Source organism: Rhamphochromis longiceps, linkage group LG7 (genome assembly GCF_057381845.1).
Source record: "Rhamphochromis longiceps isolate RC_006_pf linkage group LG7, R_longiceps_female_GT1.1, whole genome shotgun sequence".
Lineage (NCBI taxonomy): Eukaryota > Metazoa > Chordata > Actinopteri > Cichliformes > Cichlidae > Rhamphochromis > Rhamphochromis longiceps.
This window is the reverse complement of record NC_140563.1, coordinates 52,183,323-52,202,697: the sequence shown is the minus strand read 5'-3', so window position 1 is coordinate 52,202,697 and position 19,375 is coordinate 52,183,323. Positions and strand designations below refer to the sequence as shown.

General features: G+C 38.4%; 2 protein-coding genes across 3 annotated transcripts; one reads left to right on the top strand and one right to left on the bottom strand.

Annotated features, from left to right (window-relative positions):
* Window positions 1-1,214: 1,214 nt before the first annotated feature.
* Window positions 1,215-5,819, bottom strand: st6galnac4 (ST6 (alpha-N-acetyl-neuraminyl-2,3-beta-galactosyl-1,3)-N-acetylgalactosaminide alpha-2,6-sialyltransferase 4). Its single transcript, XM_085414242.1, has 5 exons — window positions 5,497-5,819; window positions 5,254-5,400; window positions 4,276-4,685; window positions 3,236-3,343; window positions 1,215-3,117 (listed from the first exon to the last, which is right to left on the bottom strand). Exons 1-5 carry the CDS (start codon window positions 5,671-5,673, stop codon window positions 2,931-2,933), a joined length of 1,029 nt encoding a protein of 342 aa, XP_085270368.1. The 5' UTR covers window positions 5,674-5,819; the 3' UTR covers window positions 1,215-2,930.
* Window positions 5,820-6,533: 714 nt separating this feature from the next.
* miga2 (mitoguardin 2) lies at window positions 6,534-15,941 on the top strand. 2 transcript variants are annotated; one of them, XM_085414240.1, is made up of 16 exons: window positions 6,534-6,677; window positions 7,454-7,689; window positions 7,768-7,978; window positions 8,093-8,208; window positions 8,323-8,443; window positions 8,939-9,066; window positions 9,814-9,931; window positions 10,090-10,196; window positions 10,346-10,449; window positions 10,855-10,927; window positions 11,020-11,106; window positions 11,217-11,315; window positions 11,947-12,081; window positions 12,181-12,234; window positions 12,336-12,452; window positions 13,022-15,941. In XM_085414240.1, the coding sequence occupies exons 2-16, from the start codon at window positions 7,594-7,596 to the stop codon at window positions 13,220-13,222; spliced, it is 1,767 nt and encodes a 588-aa protein (XP_085270366.1). In that variant the 5' UTR covers window positions 6,534-6,677; window positions 7,454-7,593; the 3' UTR covers window positions 13,223-15,941. The 2 variants fall into 2 exon arrangements, with proteins under 2 accessions (XP_085270366.1, XP_085270367.1); XM_085414241.1 differs by having other exon boundaries at window positions 6,552-6,677; window positions 7,518-7,689.
* The last annotated feature ends 3,434 nt before the right edge of the window (window positions 15,942-19,375 follow it).

The window sequence follows — 19,375 nt, the reverse complement described above, 5'->3', positions numbered from 1 at the left end:
TCTTCTTCCTCCAAACACGACGAGTTGAGTTTATACCAAAAAGTTCTACTTTGGTTTCATCTGACCACATGACATTCTCCCAATCCTCTGCTGTATCATCCATGTGCTCTCTGGCAAACTTCAGACGGGCCTGGACATGCACTGGCTTCAGCAGCGGAACACGTCTGGCACTGCGGGATTTGATTCCCTGCCGTTGTAGTGTGTTACTGATGGTGACCTTTGTTACTTTGGTCCCAGCTCTCTGCAGGTCATTCACCAGGTCCCCCCGTGTGGTTCTGGGATCTTTGCTCACCGTTCTCATGATCATTTTGACCCCACAGGATGAGATCTTGCGTGGAGCCCCAGATCGAGGGAGATTATCAGTGGTCTTGTATGTCTTCCATTTTCTGATGATTGCTCCCACAGTTGATTTTTTCACACCAAGCTGCTTGCCTATTGTAGATTCACTCTTCCCAGTCTGGTGCAGGTCTACAATACTTTTCCTGGTGTCCTTCGAAAGCTCTTTGGTCTTGGCCATGGCGGAGTTTGGAGTCTGACTGTTTGAGGCTGTGGACAGGTGTCTTTTATACAGATGATGAGTTCAAACAGGTGCCATTCATACAGGTAACAAGTGGGGGACAGAAAAGCTTCTTACAGAAGACGTTACAGGTCTGTGAGAGCCAGAGATTTTCCTTGTTTGAGGTGACCAAATACTTATTTTCCACCCTAATTTATGAATAAATTCTTTACAAATCCTACCATGTGAAGTCATGGATTTTTTTTCACATTCTGTCTCCCACAGTTGAAGTGTACCTCTGGTGCAAATTACTGACCTCTGTCATCATTTTAAGTGGGGGAACTTGCACAATCGGTCGCTGACTAAATACTTTTTTGCCCCACTGTATGTTATACTGGAAACTTAAACAACAACAGTATATACTTAGGACATGCAGTCTATGAGTAACACATTTGGATTTATGCACTTTATCAACCCTTTAAAAGTAATGTTTTATTTAATCCTGTATTAACAAAATGGAGGTATTTTATACAATTTTAAAATAACAAAAGCTAACAGAAGTGAGCCAATCATCTTTCACATCCGCACACTGACTAATCGGATATTGGTGAAAGCACCAAGGGTAGACAAAGAATGTCCAAAGCACTGAACTGAATTCAGATGCACATATTCAAGTAAACAAGACTCTGAAATCCAAACTCGCACATACAAACAGAAAGTGTTCTTTAGCAGGTTTATTCATGATAACACTTATCTCACAGTGATGAGTGTTTACATTCAAGTTTGTGCCTTCAAAGGTTTATTATTTTTTTTCCTTTTACCATATACATGGACTTTGGCTGCTAAAACACAAGTAAATTTAAACACTTCATGTCTGAAGTACACATCATAGTAAAACGCTTCCTCACTAGTGCAAATACTGATGCAGTCTCTGTAATAAGCCACCAAATAAGCATTATGCAACTGAAAAGGCGGTGCTATGTTTTTAATAGTAACAGGCAGCAAAATATAAATGGTAAAAAACTTTAAAGATGAAATTTAGTATTAAAACAAGACAATGAGTCTTCCTTTGCTCACAATTGTTCATTCAAATGTAACATTTTGTCACACACCCTAAAGGGTTTTTTCAGTTTCCGTGAGTGTGAGCGAGTATGTGGCCACCAAAGCAGATGTGAAAACAGCAAACTGCAGAATCACGAGTTCAACGGCACCACAGAAAGACCTGAACACGTTAATGCACATTCAATGAAATGTTGCCACTTCGAGCATTTTAACACTGTAACTCGCCCATATTGTTACAGTTACTGTGTTAGCAACAAATGCAAGCATAAAGCTTTCAGTAGAGAGCTTACAGCATAACAGCAAGAGGTTTTTACAGAAATAAACACCAACTTCAAGTTGCTCAAATATGCTTATTTGTTGAAAAAGTTCAAATGAAATGCAACACAAAGGCTTGTCTGAAAACAGCTTTCCTTTTAAAATGTCCCGGGGCCATAAATACACTATTACCTCAACTGTGCTTTAATGCTGAATCGGCATTGTCATCTTTTGATCACGATCATGGACCAAGAGCGTGTAAAACAATAATAGAAGTGCTGAAGGGATTAGTCATTATTTGTTCTAATCAGCTGGATTTTCTGGTGGTTGACTTTCTTATAATAAGTTATCTTTCATACAAAAATGCTAAAATGCCACTATCTTATGCGTGTTTAGATTTCTGTGATGGTAAAGTAAGTGCCAGTTATTTTCTGACAATTTGTTATCGATTCAAAAGCAGCATTAACCTAATTGTGACCCTACATAACTATAGGCTGTATATAAAAGATGGCCATGATGGCATAGTCATCATGACACCCATTGGTTAGTGAGGTTCTTAATGAGAAATTGAGGGACAGCGTCCACCACAAAGTAAAGCTTAATCTAATTACTGTCTGTTTTGACTCTGAGGGATATAATTTATAAAATCAACATGTTATATTCAGTAAAACCTGAAACTGAGACCACAAACTCATAACAAGGGTTGAAGGGCTGTTTTCGTGTAGACTTCTATTAAACCAGATGAAACCAGATGGGTCGCCCCCTGCTGGCCATTTGAAATGAAGCACCTTTAAAGAACATTAGCTTTTTTTAGCTAGGTATATCTTTTATATACAGTCTGTGTATATAATTATAATGCACTTTCTGTCTCAAATGAAATGTATATAATTGCAGCTTTATATTACACAGGCCAGATTGAAGCATGAAGTAAAAAAAACTGTGCAGAAAAGAGCAAAAGTCAAGGCACAGTTATAAAGAATCTAAAAGCAGCTTTGGTATTGACAGGTTTTAATTTATGGTGTTGTGTTTTAATATGTTTTTTTCTTGTAGTCCTACTGATCTCTGCAATACCGAGGGGCCATTATCATTTGTTACCAGTAAAGCTTAATCTCATTCTTCAGAGGCTCCAGGAGGGGTGTTTAAACTCTATCCTGTGGCGTGCTGCCCATTTGGCATAGATGGCTTTCTCAGTGATGAAGCGATGGCCTCCACGTTGGGTGTGCTCATGGACCTTGTACATCTTGCACTCATTGATTCTGTTTTGTTCATAATAATGGTAGGGAACAACACTGTGATTGGCTCGGCTGTTGACAGGAGGGAAACAGTAGGTCACTAAAGATAGTAATAAGCCACTGTATGTACATAGAATATATACACACATAGAAAAAAAAGATGGAGCTTGATTATGGATCATAATCTCACCTGCAGTAGCCGTCATCAATCATTCCATAAACATGGATGCTGTCGCACATTTCTATGGCCAGAATCATTGTGAAGAATCCAGTGCTGAGAAACGCCCCAGTTTTCATTCTGAGTGAGAAACACAGAATATTTGTTCTTCCAAAAAAAGTTTTGCAAATTCTTACAAATTCAAAAATAAATCCTACAACTGCCACCAGTCATAATCTACACATTAGATCATAACTGTATCATACACTGTACAGAAGAGGGTATGTAATTATTTAATTTCCTGTAGAATTTGTAGGTTTGCTCATTTTCCAAATGAAAGAGAACAGCCTCTATTTTTATGGTAGTTTCATTTTGATGGAGAGAGACAGAATATCAACCACAAATCCAGAAAGAAAAACACATAACATTAAAGTTAGAAATTGATTTGCATGTTATGGAGTGAACTGTATTTGATCACTAAGCAAAACATGAATTAGTACTTGGTGGAGAAACCCTTGTTGGCAAACACAGCGGTAAGATGTTTTGTGTAGTTGGTCACCATGTTTACACAAATCCCAGACTGGATTACTTATTTTTATTTCCTCCACTGTATTTCTTTTTAGAGACCCTCATTTCCTCAAGAGGTTTTGCCATTAGCCAGGCTGTCATTGTGTAAAGAACGTCCTCAGTAAATGACTGACCTGATTAAACAATGGGAACACTGAGTAGCTTCACCCCCTTGTGGTAAAAACATGGTATTACATAGAGCCCAGCCCAAGCGCAGCTTCAATTGATATCTCTTTGACGCTCACATTTTTGGATTTCAGGTTATAGCAGTTATTTCCTCACATTCTAACTGTAATTCATTTAAGAAAAACTTAAACTTTGAACACAAGAATTCACAATAACTTCCTTTAAAGTAAGGTATCAAGATTTAACTGAGTTGATTTAAGGCTGAAATGGGTAAATTATATTTTCACCTTTAATATTTTGAATTAGAGAACAAAGTTATACAGTGTGTAAATGGCTACACTTTCTATTTGTACAACTTACGAGTTAAACTCCTACCGTACCTGTTTTTTCCCGTTTCGTTCTGAAACACCCCGTCACAGTACTCAATCTTGTCTTTCGTCACAGCATACATTCGGACATTTGGATATTTTTTTGCCATTTTCAGGAGGGCATTGAAGATGTGTCCTTTGCCATCTTGCCTCATGTTCCTTTCAGGACCCCAAAACACATATGTGGTCTCTGCTGACTGCTGGAAATAATACTGCTCATTTTTTACCAGCAGGGGAACGCTGGTGTGAGACACAACACGAACGGTGGTGCGCCTCCCAACGTCTTTCTCAAACCCCTTAGTGGGCGCGTTATTCATCCGGATCACACACCCGATTTTGTCTATCTCCTCTCCGGCGCCAACTCCGAGCATCTGACCTGAGCTGGAGACCAAGGCACACTGACTACAGTTGATGTCCAGTATCTGTGGAGAGAAAAGGGGAAAGATGAGAATTTTTTAGGCTGTGGTTTGTGCACATAAATCAGTAATTGGATGGTTATAGCTCAGCTGTTATTCCATTGTAATTACAGAATGTGCTTTCATAATGTTTTGTGTTGGGCTAATTAAAATAGACGAAATCAGAATTTTAGGTCAAGTATGTCTTGCTGGGAACAATCGGAATTGATTATATTATTTACTGGGTTCAGCTGTAGACTCTGGATGTGCAACTCAGGACTTTCACAGACTTTTTCCAAAGCCACTCCTGTGTTCTTTTGTGGTACGCTCTAGCTTTTTGTCTTGTTGAGATGCAAATGTATTCACAGTCTGACAGAAATACTACAGATCTGTAGTAATGGTTTTCACCCTAACACACACAAATACAATCAACAGAGACTGACAGACTGACAGTTGCATGCCTTTGTTATTTAGGTTAAGAAATGCACTGTATAATTAATATGAGTGGCTATCAGTTTTCACGGTCACCATGAACTAAGGGAACCAGACCTCTGTAAGCTTTTTTTTGTGTAATCCTACCCTCCTTGTGTCTCACCTGGTCCATTCTGTCGGGCTTGATCCTCTTGTAGCCCTCGAGTCCCTTCCTGGCCGCAGCAGGTGATGGGCCGTCCCGTATCATCACATGTCCAACCCAAAACAACAGAGGGAGGCTCAGGGTGAGCAGGCAAAGCCAGCGAAGCATCTGCACAGGCGGATAAGATGTAGGAAATGTTAGGGTAGTGCAGCTCCGCACACATTATTAGCGATCGGATGGGTTAAATAAGCAAGTGACTCTTACCAGAACGTTCATATCAAGGCCTTCGGCAAACCCCTGCTTCCAATGGCCCGGACGACACTCATTTTTCACGCCGACTCGAGAGAGACATGCCCAGTCAGCCACCGTCGATTCATGATCACAAAGGTTCCATATCAAAAGATTTTTAATTGCCTTTCCAGCTCTGTCAAATTCCAGCATCCGTTTCTTTGTGCGGTTACTTTCATTTTCATCACGTAGCCGACCACATTATTCTAGTCTTATTTGCACCATGTTTACATCAACTACCATCCGAAATCTGCAAGCTGCCCGTTTCTAGCCCAGCTTTGTTGACACAGTACCCTACAAACAATTCCTAGGACCCGCCTTGTAAATTATAACGTAGCCCGTCTTTACAGAATACGGCTTCCGGGGCCACTATTTCGCAACAAACTATCACCGGAACAAACTTGATTAAAAAACATTACTTACCAGAAATAACTGTAACTTTAATAACAATAACTATAATAACTATGAATTTAACTATATAAACAATGATGGTATACGTTTTTATTGTTAGTATTTAAATTCATATAATGACATTAGACATGCGGAGGGCAGTCACGCCTTTATTCTGAAAGAAACATGCCAAAACCGGAAGCAGTCTTCTCAATACTTTTGGTTACTTTAAAGTAGCCGTCCATGCGACGTTCCAGTACCCCTCGTAAATTTTCTTTCCCACAATAGAAGGAAAGTAATTTATAAACATTATTTCAGATGGTTAAACTACGCCGTCTCAATACTTTTTCTCGTTATACTATTCTGGTAGCCTGACTCCAATGTTATGGCCTTTAGCATATAATTAAGAATATAATTATTCAATAAACGTAACCCATTTATGTCCCTTTAGCATTGTTTTTAATTATAAAGTATATACACCGCCTTGAACTTTCTAGCAGTATTTCCCCTCTGTTTGATCAGGATAGAGTGACGATATTTCAAGAACTAATATCTGATTGGATTAGAAAAGTCTTTGCCCCGCCTACTCTTTTATCTGATTCGTCAAGAAATAGGTAACTGTCTTCACACCTCACCCGACTGGCCCGTGTCCGCGTCGGTATTCTTGCGTTAACTACGTAGGGCCTTGGGAAAAAAAAGAATCCACCGTGCGACTTTCACTGACTGTGACACGGGGATGTCCTTCCTTGAAGCCTCGGATGATCACGGTATGTACCTACGCAGGGATTATGTTATTAGTTGTGCCTCTGGGGAAGCTGCACACAAAGCCGCCTTGAAGTGTGTGAGCTGTCAGCTCACAGACTTTGCTCTGAAGCCAGCTTGACCTGGTGATGCTATGATGCAGACTGACAGATAAGGCTAGCCGAATAAGCTAGCTGACGTTAGCATATGCTCATCTAAAAAGATAGTTTCATCTTTGCTAGTGCTAATATTTAGCTGTCCTTGACTTGAGCTTTAAAGAAAGACATAAACCCTGCTGCTGAATTTATGGGGAAAGCTCTAAAATAATTTGTGTCAGTTGAAATTACTGTCTTCTGCTTCCTGGACTGGCTAACAGCTAGCTTTCGCTTTAACATATTGTCAAAGTTCTTTCAACTAGCAGCCTTGTTTTCAATAACTTAAGTCTGCATGGAACATAGTTGTGCTTTATGTACACTAGTTTGCTTCAGAGACGTAGAAAGTCAACCAGTTTCTCATGTTGAAGCCACAACTACTATCTTTTGTTAGGCTTTGTCTCGTACAGTATGTTGAATGGCGTGCTTGTTGCCTATTTGCATACCAGACACTCCAGACTGGTTAAGTAGTAGCTGGCAGAGTGTCAGTCTGCTCTCCTTCCAGGTCAAACCATAAACCTGTACAAGTTAAGTTTTTGTCTGGAGAGTGGTACAGTGAAAATAGTTTCTACTAATAGCTGGTATTATAATGGCTGTGCAGTTAGGGCACAAGGTTTGTACCTAAGTGTAGGTGCTTCTATCTGTTGTAGAACAACAAGACTGCAGTTAGCCACTGGATGAGAGAGTGGTTGATTACGGATGGTTCATCAGCAGGTCCTGAGCTGGCTGATCTCAGACCAGAGGGGAAACTTAATTTTTGCTGTGGCCTGAAGGCATTATAATTCCTGAGATGTCAATGAGACGAGGAGAAGGGATGTCCATCGCTCAGGCTTTGGCCATGACTGTAGCAGAGATACCCGTCTTTCTCTATTCCACATTTGGGCAGGTAAACACCTTTATACAAATGCACACACAGAGTGTACACTATGTTTGGTCGTATCCTCACTGCTTCTTCTGCTGTCAGTCCATATTTTCCCAGCTGAGGCTTACACCTAGCCTGAAGAAGGTGCTGTTTGCCACAGCACTGGGCAGTGTGGCTCTAGCTCTCACTGCTCATCATTTAAAAAGGCGAGGAAGAAAGAGGAAGCAGGGAACACAAGAAAAGGATGGCCAGAAGACAGTGGGAATACCAGAGTCGCTCATGAAGACAGGACGGCCCTCATCATTAAAGAGAGGTGTGAAGACAGAATATTATGTTTCTTTTTTAGGGGAGGGGGACGCTGTTTAGTGTCTTTCAGCAGTGGTTGCTGTGAAACATTCAGTGAGGAAATGTTTTTCCTTTGGGACAGCCCCATTTACTGGTCGACAGATGATGAGTCCCAGCACTCGAAGCAATGATACGATGAGTGGAATTTCCTCCCTGGCTCCCAGTAAACACTCAAGTTCATCACACAGCCTGGCATCTGTAAGTTTCATACTTTTTTTTTGTCATGTTTGCTTTATCTTTGACTTATTTATTTATTTATTTTTTTCACCATCTTTGGGTGTATATGTGTCTGGATGCTCATTTCTGGCTTAGATGCGAGTCCCAAGCTCTCCAAATCAGTCTGCCAATCCATCCACACCTTGGGAGGCAGAGCCTGTGGTGGAAGAGTCAGGGGCGGTAGAGGACGCTAATGCAGAGAATCTCTATTTAATGGGTAAGTATTCACTAAAACTCATGTTTTGTTTTTTTTGTTTGTTGTTGTTGTTTTTATTGTTTAATATAAAAACAGCGTAAAGCCACTTTTTTTGGGTCTTTTTACTATTTCATGCTGACATTAGAGCACAAGCTATCTATAATTACATTGCAACCAATATTAATCCGTATCAATTTAATGCAAAAATGCCAGTTCCTGTAGCTCTGTGCCACTGGTACTTGTAGTGCAGTACCATTATTTTTCAACTCAAGAGTAATGTGCTTAAAACTGTTTTTGCACATGCACTGCAGCCTTTAATTTCTCTTTTAATTAACTGGGGAACTTTATGTGAGTAATAAAATCTTTCAATGAATTGGACCGACATACAACTGGTTTTAGTCTATGTAAAATCTGATTGAGCCCATGTGTGAATTGAACTGTTGTGTGCTACATTTAAGACGGGGCAAAACTGCAGACAACGTTGGGATTTGAATCTAATTTTTCGCTTCCTGTTAGGCATGGAGCTGTTTGATGAGGCTCTGCGAAAGTGGGAACAGGCACTGAATATTCGCCATCAACCCCACTCAACATCCAGCAACAACAGCCTGGCTCTGCAGGGAGCAACATGTGGAGACGTTACCACGGTAACTATTAAACTGTTATTACCAGTGTGTGGTGGGATTGCTAGTCATTAAATGATGTCAAGCAACATTTTGAAAGATACAATGTCTGAAATTCAAAGTCTGAACCTCAACATATTTTCCACTGAAGATCACTCAAATCACTCTGTGGGTCTAAGATGGGAGTGACTCCAAACCACCTGAAGCTATCGTTGGCTTCAGTTTATCAACTATCATAAGCTTTGTCGTTTCCCAAACCAGATATGCATTGGAGTCCACTTGCACAGTGGGACTGTGACTGAACTCTCACTATGAAAAGTAACTCAGTAAATCATCTCTGCTATAGCTGCCGGAGAGCTGTCATCTTTCAGTGAAGGCTGAGGTCAGAATATAAATGGTTACACTGGGGAACATTAAAGCTGAGATTTCCTGTTAATCTTATAAAGCATTTTTATCCCTCAAAAGGCAGAAATAATCAAATACTTTACCTGATGTTGTTGCAACACATCAGTGCATTAAACAACTGCCTAATAATTATAGAAAAAAAGAACTGGTCATAAACTGTTGCAAGACTTTTATTTATTAAAAATAAAATAAAATGATTAAATTTAACTATAAAATGTGATGCGGTTCCAGAAAAGCTGATCAATTTCGCTTAGTCTGCCTCCTGGATTAGAGCCCAGTGCCAGTTTAATTTAACTAAATAAACTAATTCTTGGGTTATTTATTATATAATATTAAAGTGGTATCTTTATTATTTTTATTTTACAGGGTGAAGCCCAAAATAAAGTGTTTGCTGAGAAGTTAGAGACACTACTGCACAGAGCGTATCACCTACAGGAGGATTTTGGGAGCAGTATCCCAGCAGACAATGTGCTGGCAGACTTTGGTAAGAATTTCTGTGTGACCCTATCAGACAATATAAATATTATTAATCAAAGATCATACATTTCGACTGTTGGCTCTTGGCCTCTGTCACTGCTTAGAGCTATATATGTGTGCTTCCGGTCTGGCTCTGGCAGTTAGCTTGTGTTGTTCGTTTGGCAGAAAGTGAAGGAACGCTAATCTTGCCTCAAGTGGAAAGTTTCCATAGACTGCAAGAGGACGATGCTACTACTGTCACTTCTGATGACTCCTTCTTTTCGGCTGCGGAGGTGAGCTTCTTTCCCCTGCCCTCTAAAGACCGACCGTCAGAAAACACAGTACACTCCAGACCCTTCAAAAAACCTCCCCCTCACTTGTGTATTCATCTGTGTACACACACATACAGGCTGTGCACTGAGGTATTTGTGTTTATGTGCAGCTGTTAGATCCCATGTCTCTAGGGGAGGTCTATCAGCCAGCAGCCCTTTATGAAGAAGCCCTGTCTCTGGTCCATGAAGACAAAGTGGCCTATAGGACCCTGAGGTAACTGTTATGTGAGGCATTTTTATTTGTATACTTAAAGATGCACTGACAAATACTTTTATAAAAATAGTATATATTACTGTAGATAATGCCATATGAGTCACTGTCTGTTGTATCTGTGGTCCCTCATAGACTTTCAACTAAAACTACTGAGAAACGCAGTTTAATTGTCAAACATCAAAAAGCCTTTAGCAGTTAAACTGGTGGAGACCAAAACTGAGCAAAAAGTGAATTTTTTTTTAGACTCCAAATTAATGCTGGTGTTACTTTTTGGATGTGAAAATGCACATTTTAACAAAAGGTAATAGTGGTGCTAAAAAACAAAACATCTTATACTCCAATACACAGCAGCCAAGAGAAGCATGAGCCTTTGTTGACTTAAATAAATCTTTCTGTGTTTACCAGGACTGAACTACTTGAATGTTATAGTGACCAAGAGTTCCTTGCCAAGCTTCACTGTGTGAGGCAAGCATTCCAGGTTGGTTTCAGCAAACCCACACTTCATACGTATATACATGTTTAAAACCAAATTACTACAGAAATTAAACCAGTGATGCTTTTCTTTTCCAGATCCTATTGTTAGATGAAACCCATCGTACGTTTTTCATGGAGACCGGAAAGCAAATGATTGTTGGTTTAATGATAAAGGCGAACAAGGTAAAATACTCCTCACTGGATCCTCAGTTATGAATGTCCTTTTGGACAATTTTAAAGAACTGTAATTATTTATTTTAATTGATCTCATTTGATCTTTTGCTTCATCTCAGAGCCCCAAAGCTTTTCTAGAAAGCTATGAAGACATGCTGCTGTACACTCAGAGAGAGGAAACGTGGCCCATCACTAAGATGGAGCTGGAGGGTCGAGGAGTGAGTAATCATGCTGTTATTCAAGTCATCACATCAATGTGATAGTGTATGTGTGTTTACGGTAAGCATGAATGTGACAAGTGAATACAATCAGTAGCTATTAATTGCAAACATCAGTTAACATTTGTATTTTTTTTTTTTGTTTGTTTGTTGCTTTTTGGTTTTTTAGTGAAAATATTTAAAGGGACCGATTGCTTAATTTTTTTAGTTTCTCTGTGACAGATATAACCCACTCATGACCAACACACATGACAGTGTGCTCAGCTCTTTGAGCTCTTTGAGTCAGATGTACATAATTTTAATATGTTGCACATTGCTGCCACCAGCTGTTCATCAGTAGTATAGCTTCAAACTATCCATAGGACATGTTCACACATGCTTGGGTGTGTGTATATCTGAAACAGACCGACCAGGAGCCCACTCTTACAAACCTCCATGTCACCACAGTAGATAAGAAAAAAATACAGAAGTTTTTTTTCTTGTACAACAGTTGCACAACACTATCTAGTCCTTTATGTGTTCCAAGTCAGGTATGCCTGATGCCACAGCAGTTCAAAACATTACTGCTGCTAAAAATAAATAAATAATGCCTTCACCATTCCTCATGGTCCACATTTCCTGAACATTGCAGGTGGTTTGTATGAACTTTTTCGACATAGTGTTGGACTTCATCCTGATGGATGCATTCGAAGACCTGGAGAGTCCTCCTGCCTCTGTGGTGGCTGTGCTGAGGAATCGCTGGCTCTCTGACAGCTTTAAAGAAACGGTTAATATGATGCACATGCATCAGCACAGACACTTACTCCATATTCCACCAACATGCTTATAACGGTTTCTCTAATAATAGTTTTTAATTTTCTGGCAGGCTTTGGCGACTGCTTGCTGGTCTGTCCTAAAAGCCAAAAGGCGTCTTCTTATGGTGAGTTTATACTAGTTTTAGAAATTAATACTTTTTAACAGCTTTATTTAAACCTAAAAAAATTTGTTTATTCTGATAGCTTGTTCTTCTGCTCTCTCCAGGTTCCTGATGGATTTATCTCCCACTTCTATGCCATATCTGAGCATGTAAGCCCAGTTTTAGCTTTTGGCTTTTTAGGACCCCGGCAGCACCTGAGTGAAGTGTGCACAATTTTTAAGGTGAGGCCATACAGAGTATATGGTTTAAAAATATTTCAGTGCAAGCAGACACTATCCTCTGTGCAGGAAAACCACTAGCATAATGTACAACTCTACAATTCTTACAGCACATGACACTAAATGTATAATTTATACAATTGTATAGTGAGATGTACAGCAGAGGATGCAAGATGCTGCGAGATACTTTCTTTAATCGGGTTATAAAACTTTATAGAAGTGCAGTGTTGGAAGAAAAGAGTCAGAGTGAAACTCTTAAACCTACATTTCCTTTAATGCAACTCTAAAGGTTCTTTGCCTGCTGCTTTGTTAGAGCACATTTATATACAGTTTGTGCCAAACCTAATTTCAATATTTTTTAGATTTAAGTAGCAGCTCCTGAGCCACAGACATCATTACATGCAAGAGCCTTTACAGTCAAAGTAGTAGTAGCTGCAGTAACAATGATGGGGGAACTTGCATTCATGTGGCTCAGAGCTAACTAAGCCACATGAAGTTGTCTTCACGTGGCTTAACAACACACACATTATCATACCATCTTTTCATTTTGTTTTCTCTCCTTTCACCTGCAGCAACAAATCGTGCAGTACCTTAAGGATATGTTTGACCACGACAAGGTCCGCTTCACCTCTCCACAGTGTTTGGCCGAGGACATCCTGAACCTTTCTCACCGCCGAAGTGATATTTTACTTGGGTATCTGGGAATCGATAGCCTTCTTGAGATCAACGGTGCCCTGCCCAGTGACCAAGAGGGCTCTTCAGGGACCAACTAGGAGGAGTAGGGTAACAAAGAGCTTCACTGGGCCTTGTACCAGCCAACAGCAAAGAGGCTGACGAGTTGGGAACAGCAAGAAGTCACAGCTGAACAGTGTGTCGATATTAAGACTGGAAAGAATCATCCTCCTGTGATACACTGAGAACCAGCATTATTCATTTATTCATCCGTGTTTCATTAAACATGACGGCTTAAGTAGGACATACTTTCACTAGTTCTACAAAGTCATTGGTCCTTGTACTAAGGAGTGAGTGTAACGATCCCACTTCTTTTATGTTGCTGCTGTGTAGTCATCGAGAATACAGACTGCAGTCATGTAATGACAGACGTGCAAGGACTTGTCTTTGCCTTGTTGGGTGAGTTCTTGAAAACAGGCCTGACGGGAAGCATTACCAACCCATGAAAACTGTAACTGTGCCCGCTACACTTTTACTCCACATGGATTGAGGGCTTTCAGAGAACTCTTCATCACCTCTGGAATTAAGGGGAATCATGGTGTGGGAAACAGCATTTTGTGTTTTATTTTAAATTAAGTAAGCTTAAATGTTTAAAATGATGAGATTTCCTGAGAGTTCTTGAGCACTTTGGCCAACTGATTATTAGTGCTGCTGGTTAATGCAAAATGGGGTGGGTTTGTCTCCACACTTGTCCTTAAATCCTCTTTAATGTCTTTATTTATTTTCTCCACTTTTGGTCAATCGAGCTTAAAATGTGGTGAAACCAAGAAAGTCTGTTGAATGCAAAAAGACTTGAAATAGTGTAGGGTTCTGGCATGTTACTCATGTTTGACACCAGTGTTCACAGTTGCAGTAAACATGAGTGTTTGAAGAAGCATGTGCTAAGGGATTATGAAGGTTTACTTTCTATAAATTACAACGCAAATATTCAGATTTAAATGGCAACAAAAAACAAAACAAAACAACACTCCAAACACAAAAGAGTGTGAGATGTGAAATACCTGTCTGAAAACTATTACATAAAACACAACAGTTTAGAAGACGCTAAAGACAATAAACAATGTAAGACTTGAGTTCTCTTGATTTGTATTTGCTAATTCTAAAGTCTGAATCTGAGACATTCTCCCAGTTTAATTGCTTAAAAACATTTGGGTCTAAAAGTGTCCAGTCGCAAGTTGTACCAAATAAGCCTTTAACAAAGTGGATACTACTCACTTGTCCTAGCAGGGAAAGTACGTGTTACTAATGGTACCAGTAGCGCTGTGTTGTTCACACGACATGAACAGTAGAGTCTTTCCGTGGCAGTTTCACTGGTTAACATTAAAAATGGCTTTAAAGTAGGTGAGCCAGTGTTGGGGCCCGAGCACTGTGCATGTTTGCTCACTCACTCACTATCACACCTTAACAGCACACCTACTGAATCATTTATGTTTTTGTTTACATCTATACTTTCAGTGATAAAAGCTCGCTGTGGGGTTGTTTTGGGGGTTTTTTTGTGTAAGAAGGTGGACACCTGTGGAGATCTTGCTTAGAAAAAATATATGTAAACAGTGACACAACCTCTAAATGAAACATTGCCATTTAGTATTCTTAGGAAGGATATTTCTGATGTTATAAAGATCTGTAATGAAGAACAGGGCATTGTACAGCTGGACTGTCATCCACATAAGTGCACTGATGATAACGTCTGAGTCTGCTTTGCTATCCAAAGTACTGTGAACTTGTTATTGAATGGCATTTATTCCGCAATTATCGCATCGATTACACCACTACTGCACAGGCGCATTTCTGATACGCAGATATATACAAAGTAAATCGTCTTCATGAAATTGAATTTAAAGATTATTTATTTACAGAGAAGCACAGTTGTCTGAGGGGAGGAAAAAAAATTTCTCTGAATACTTTGGGCCGTTTTAGTGTCAGTAGTTTATCTTATGAGTCCATACAAGTGTATTTCTTGTGGCAGTGATAATCCAAATCAAAGTCTCTTAAATTAAGAGCTTTTATTTTCTTTTATTTTGATTCAGTATTTGCAGGGTTATTTGGTGTTTCTGTCTAACATGAACCAAAACTGTAAATTGAGCTTTTACAGAAAATCATTTGGTTCCTCATTGTGACAGATGAGCATTTTGCACTTTAGCAGAAAAATCCAAGAATGTCCAATAACCCTTTTTTAATAGCTGTTGATTTATTTGTTGCATCAAAAAACTGACATATTATTGATAATAAAGAACATAAATGTTGTACAGTAGAGAAATTATCTTTCCCAGATCACTATACATATGATTATTGTTAATCTGCTATCTAGGTTTTGTTTATGTGTCCATCTTGTTCAAATTCTCCCCTTTTAACTGTTCTAGTAATTTTTATACCATTATTTGTCATGCAGGTAAATGCTGTTATGGAAAAATGCTTCTGTTTAGTCTTGTGTCCATAGATTGGTCTGCTTTTTCTCAGAAATACATCAGTGTATAATGCTACTTGTAGACCCAGGCTTAGCCTTTAGCTGTAAGTTTTAAAGATCCCAGATTACCAATATTTAGGAATTTCTAATTTTAAAAAAAATTATGCATGGAGTCTTCTTAACATATATTTGATGCAAGAATTTCAGGTGGCCAAACTATAGAGAAAGATTGGTTTTGTTTTGAAAGTCACTGCTATGTTTCAAGTGTCCTACTCATGCCTTTTGTCTTTTCTATTGTTAATCAACAGCAGAAACTAATCTGATTTTAATTTTCCATATTAAATGTTATTTTTTTGTTAAATGATATTGAGTTATTTATTTTACTTCACAAAAGTCAAACATTCTAATTGAGAGTTTTAAAAGAATATTGTTAGAATAGGTATATCAAAAAACACTGGCTTAATTTTGCGTGGGTTCCCTCCGGGTACTCCGGCTTCCTCCCACCGTCCAAAGACATGCAGCTTGTGGGGATAGGTTAATTGGAAAATCCAAATTGTCACTAGGTGTGAATGTGCGAGTGAATGTGAGTGTGAATGGTTGTCTGTCCCTTTGTGTTGGCCCTGCGACAGACTGGCGACCTGTCCAGGGTGTACCCTGCCTCTTGCCCTATGACAGCTGGGATAGGCTCCAGTGCCCCCCGCGACCCTGAAAAGGATAAGCGGCAGCGAATGGATGGATGGATGGTTTTTAAGGAAGTACATGATCATAGTAGATAATAAGAGGAAAAAAATCTAATGTGACTAAAATATTGGTCAGGAATTTTAAATCATTATTATTATTATTAGTAGTAGTAGTAGTAGCATCAAAAGAGGGCAAATATCATCAGTATTCCCAATTGTTCAGGTGATTATTGTCATCATGTAACTGTCCCCTATAAAAGTCCTGAATTTAAAAAGTACAGTTCTTACATACTTTATCTTTATTTTGTCAAAAGATGATATATGCGTCCGTGGTGCTACCACCCTTTAAAAACCTTCAAGACTGATGTTATTTATTTTTTTTATCGGCCTCACGTGCAAGCGATTATTAGCTAGCATGCTAACACACTAGCACCTACCACAAAATTACAAATCTACTAACATTTAGCTCGATTATAGCACTGCTCGGGTGGATACAGGCATAGTTTAAAGTCAAAAATGTTTTTGTTTCATCATTTGCTGCTCCTTTTAAACTATTTAAAGTAATAAGAAAGAGATGGCGGCACACAAGAGGTAAAAGCTCTGTAGTGATTCAATAGTAAGCCACAAATCTTACAATAACTTTGTATAACAAGTCTGGATAACTTGTTACTTTTTATCCCAAAAGAAAGACATTTTAATTTTTGAAAAAAAGGACATAAATGGGAATCAAAAATTCCTTACACTGCATTTATGATCAGGTTTGTCTTACAGCCTGAAAGTTTGTATTCAAAGTTAAGGCTGTTTCCAATATGAACTCATGCAACCAATTTAAAATAAAATTATAATATTTGAATCATCTAATTTTAAGAGATAAGCCATGATCTTGATATTAACCTCTGTGCAATATTTGTTTCCCTCCCCTGTATAAAATGAGAGTTACGCCTGTGGATGGGTGAGGTACACCAAGCGGAGTTTGTAAATACATTTGGCTAATACAACAGCCAGACAAAGGTTATATGATCACTAATTGTTAAAGCTCTTTTAGAGAAGTATTGATGTTTGTGTGTGAACTTTATAAGCAATTTAGTTTATTTAAATTATGTTAAACTGACTGGCAAATTGTGGTATAATATACAGGTGTTCTGATTATTTTATATAATGTCTTTGATATAAATAAGGTGTACAAAATACCTAAAAAAACAAACAAAAAAACCCCAAACTGTATAGCTCCAAGTTATAGTATTTAACCATAGATATTATAAAGAATAAACACAAAGCAGGTTGTGCCAGAGTTTTATAGTTTTGGATTTACTAATTAGTTTATATTTTGTTTTGTATTTTGGTTTTTAATTCAGTTTAGTTTAGTTTTTACTTTTCATTGCTTGACAATGTTTAGTTTTACTTTTGTTTTTATTAGTGTCAGTGTTAGGTTTAGTCCCTTTTGTATAGAGTGCATATGCCAGATGCAAGATTTAGAATTCTCAGTAGAAGTATCATTGCAATAAAAAACTGAACTTTTTTGAAAGCAGTTGACTCTCAGTCTTTTAGACATCCAAAATTTCAATAAACATGTCTATTAAAGCCTCATCAGCTCAATTATGATAACAAATTTTCCCTCTGTATTAGTATTTTTATTTTAGTTTGTTTGCAAAATTGTTTCAGTGACTTTTAGCTTTTCTTGAAAATCTAGTTTTTATTTTAGTTAAGGAAAATATTTTTCACATCTAGTTTTCATTTTCAGTTCAGCTTTATTTAACTATAATAACCTTGGCATGAGCACATCCCCTGCAAGTGTGGCATTATTGTATATTGCACACCTATAACCTGAAAGAGACTGGTCATCTATAGTTAATGTGGGAACCTATGTGCTGGAGTAGCATTACCCAGCACCTTGGCACCACTGACTGGTTTGTAAAGACCGCTGCACTCTTCATTGGCTAACAGCTGGTTAATTCCAAGGCATAAGTCACTGAGCTTCTGGCTTCCTGACATTTAGAATGATAAAAATTTGCAAAATGGACACAAATATGACACAAAAGGAATGACTGAGCCCATAAAATCATCAGGAAAGTGTTTACAGGGGTTAGAGCTGAAGGCAGTTTTCCCACAGACTTCTGTAGGACTAAAGTCTTTTTGCAACCACAGCGATTTGCCCCTTGTGGTCAAGAAATAGAAAGCTACGCCCATGTTTAGTTGTTTAATATTCTCAAATAAACCCTTCTGGCTTTGAACATTGTTCAGGAATGATGGCGGGCCAGTAAAGTGTGGGATAGTGAAAAGGCTCAAATTAATCTTAATCAGTAATGAAATTAATTCAAAATGCACTGATACCCCCATATTGGCCCTGCCATTCACCTATTAGCAATTAAGATGACATTTATGTGTTGTGTGAAGGCTAAATGTACAAATATTTCAAAACACTTCAGTTTTTAAAAAAAAAATTAAATAATCTGCTTCTTGGACACAAGGTGGAGTAGGCATCTATTCCAAATAAAACAAGTAAAATAACACAAGTAAATATTAAAAAACAAACAAATCCACAGACCACTTGCATTTGTGTTTACCTTAAAATCTTAACGTCAGTGTATCCCTATAATTAGTTTTGAATGACAGTTCCACTTTTTAAGTGGCTTATAATGGATCTATACAGTATTAGTCACAGTTTATCAAGTCTCCTGTAAGGATAATTTATACCTTAGCCTTTGTAAAGGTTAGCTTAAAAGTACTAAATTATGTTTTGACATTTGACAATTTGGCTCAAATTAATTCATATTTTAACACACAAAGAAATCTCAGATGCAAATTAGGTCAGTTATTCAAGGGGTAAGCAATAGTCTGGGTTCATGCCTTAAATTAATTATTATTATTAATTTCATGCCTTAAATTAATTAAGACAATTGTAGATCATACATGTTTTTGAATGAGTGCATTTTTGGTATTTTAATGTAGGCGGCCCGTTTTTGGTTTTTTTTGTTTTTTTTTTGTTCATTCAATAATTCTTCTCTATGGACAAAATAGCTCGTCTGCAGATTGCAGCTGGGATTGGTCGTCGCTTCCACTGTCAGGGGACGTTTAAGTGCTGAGCTCCGCTCTCCATTGGCTGGACACGT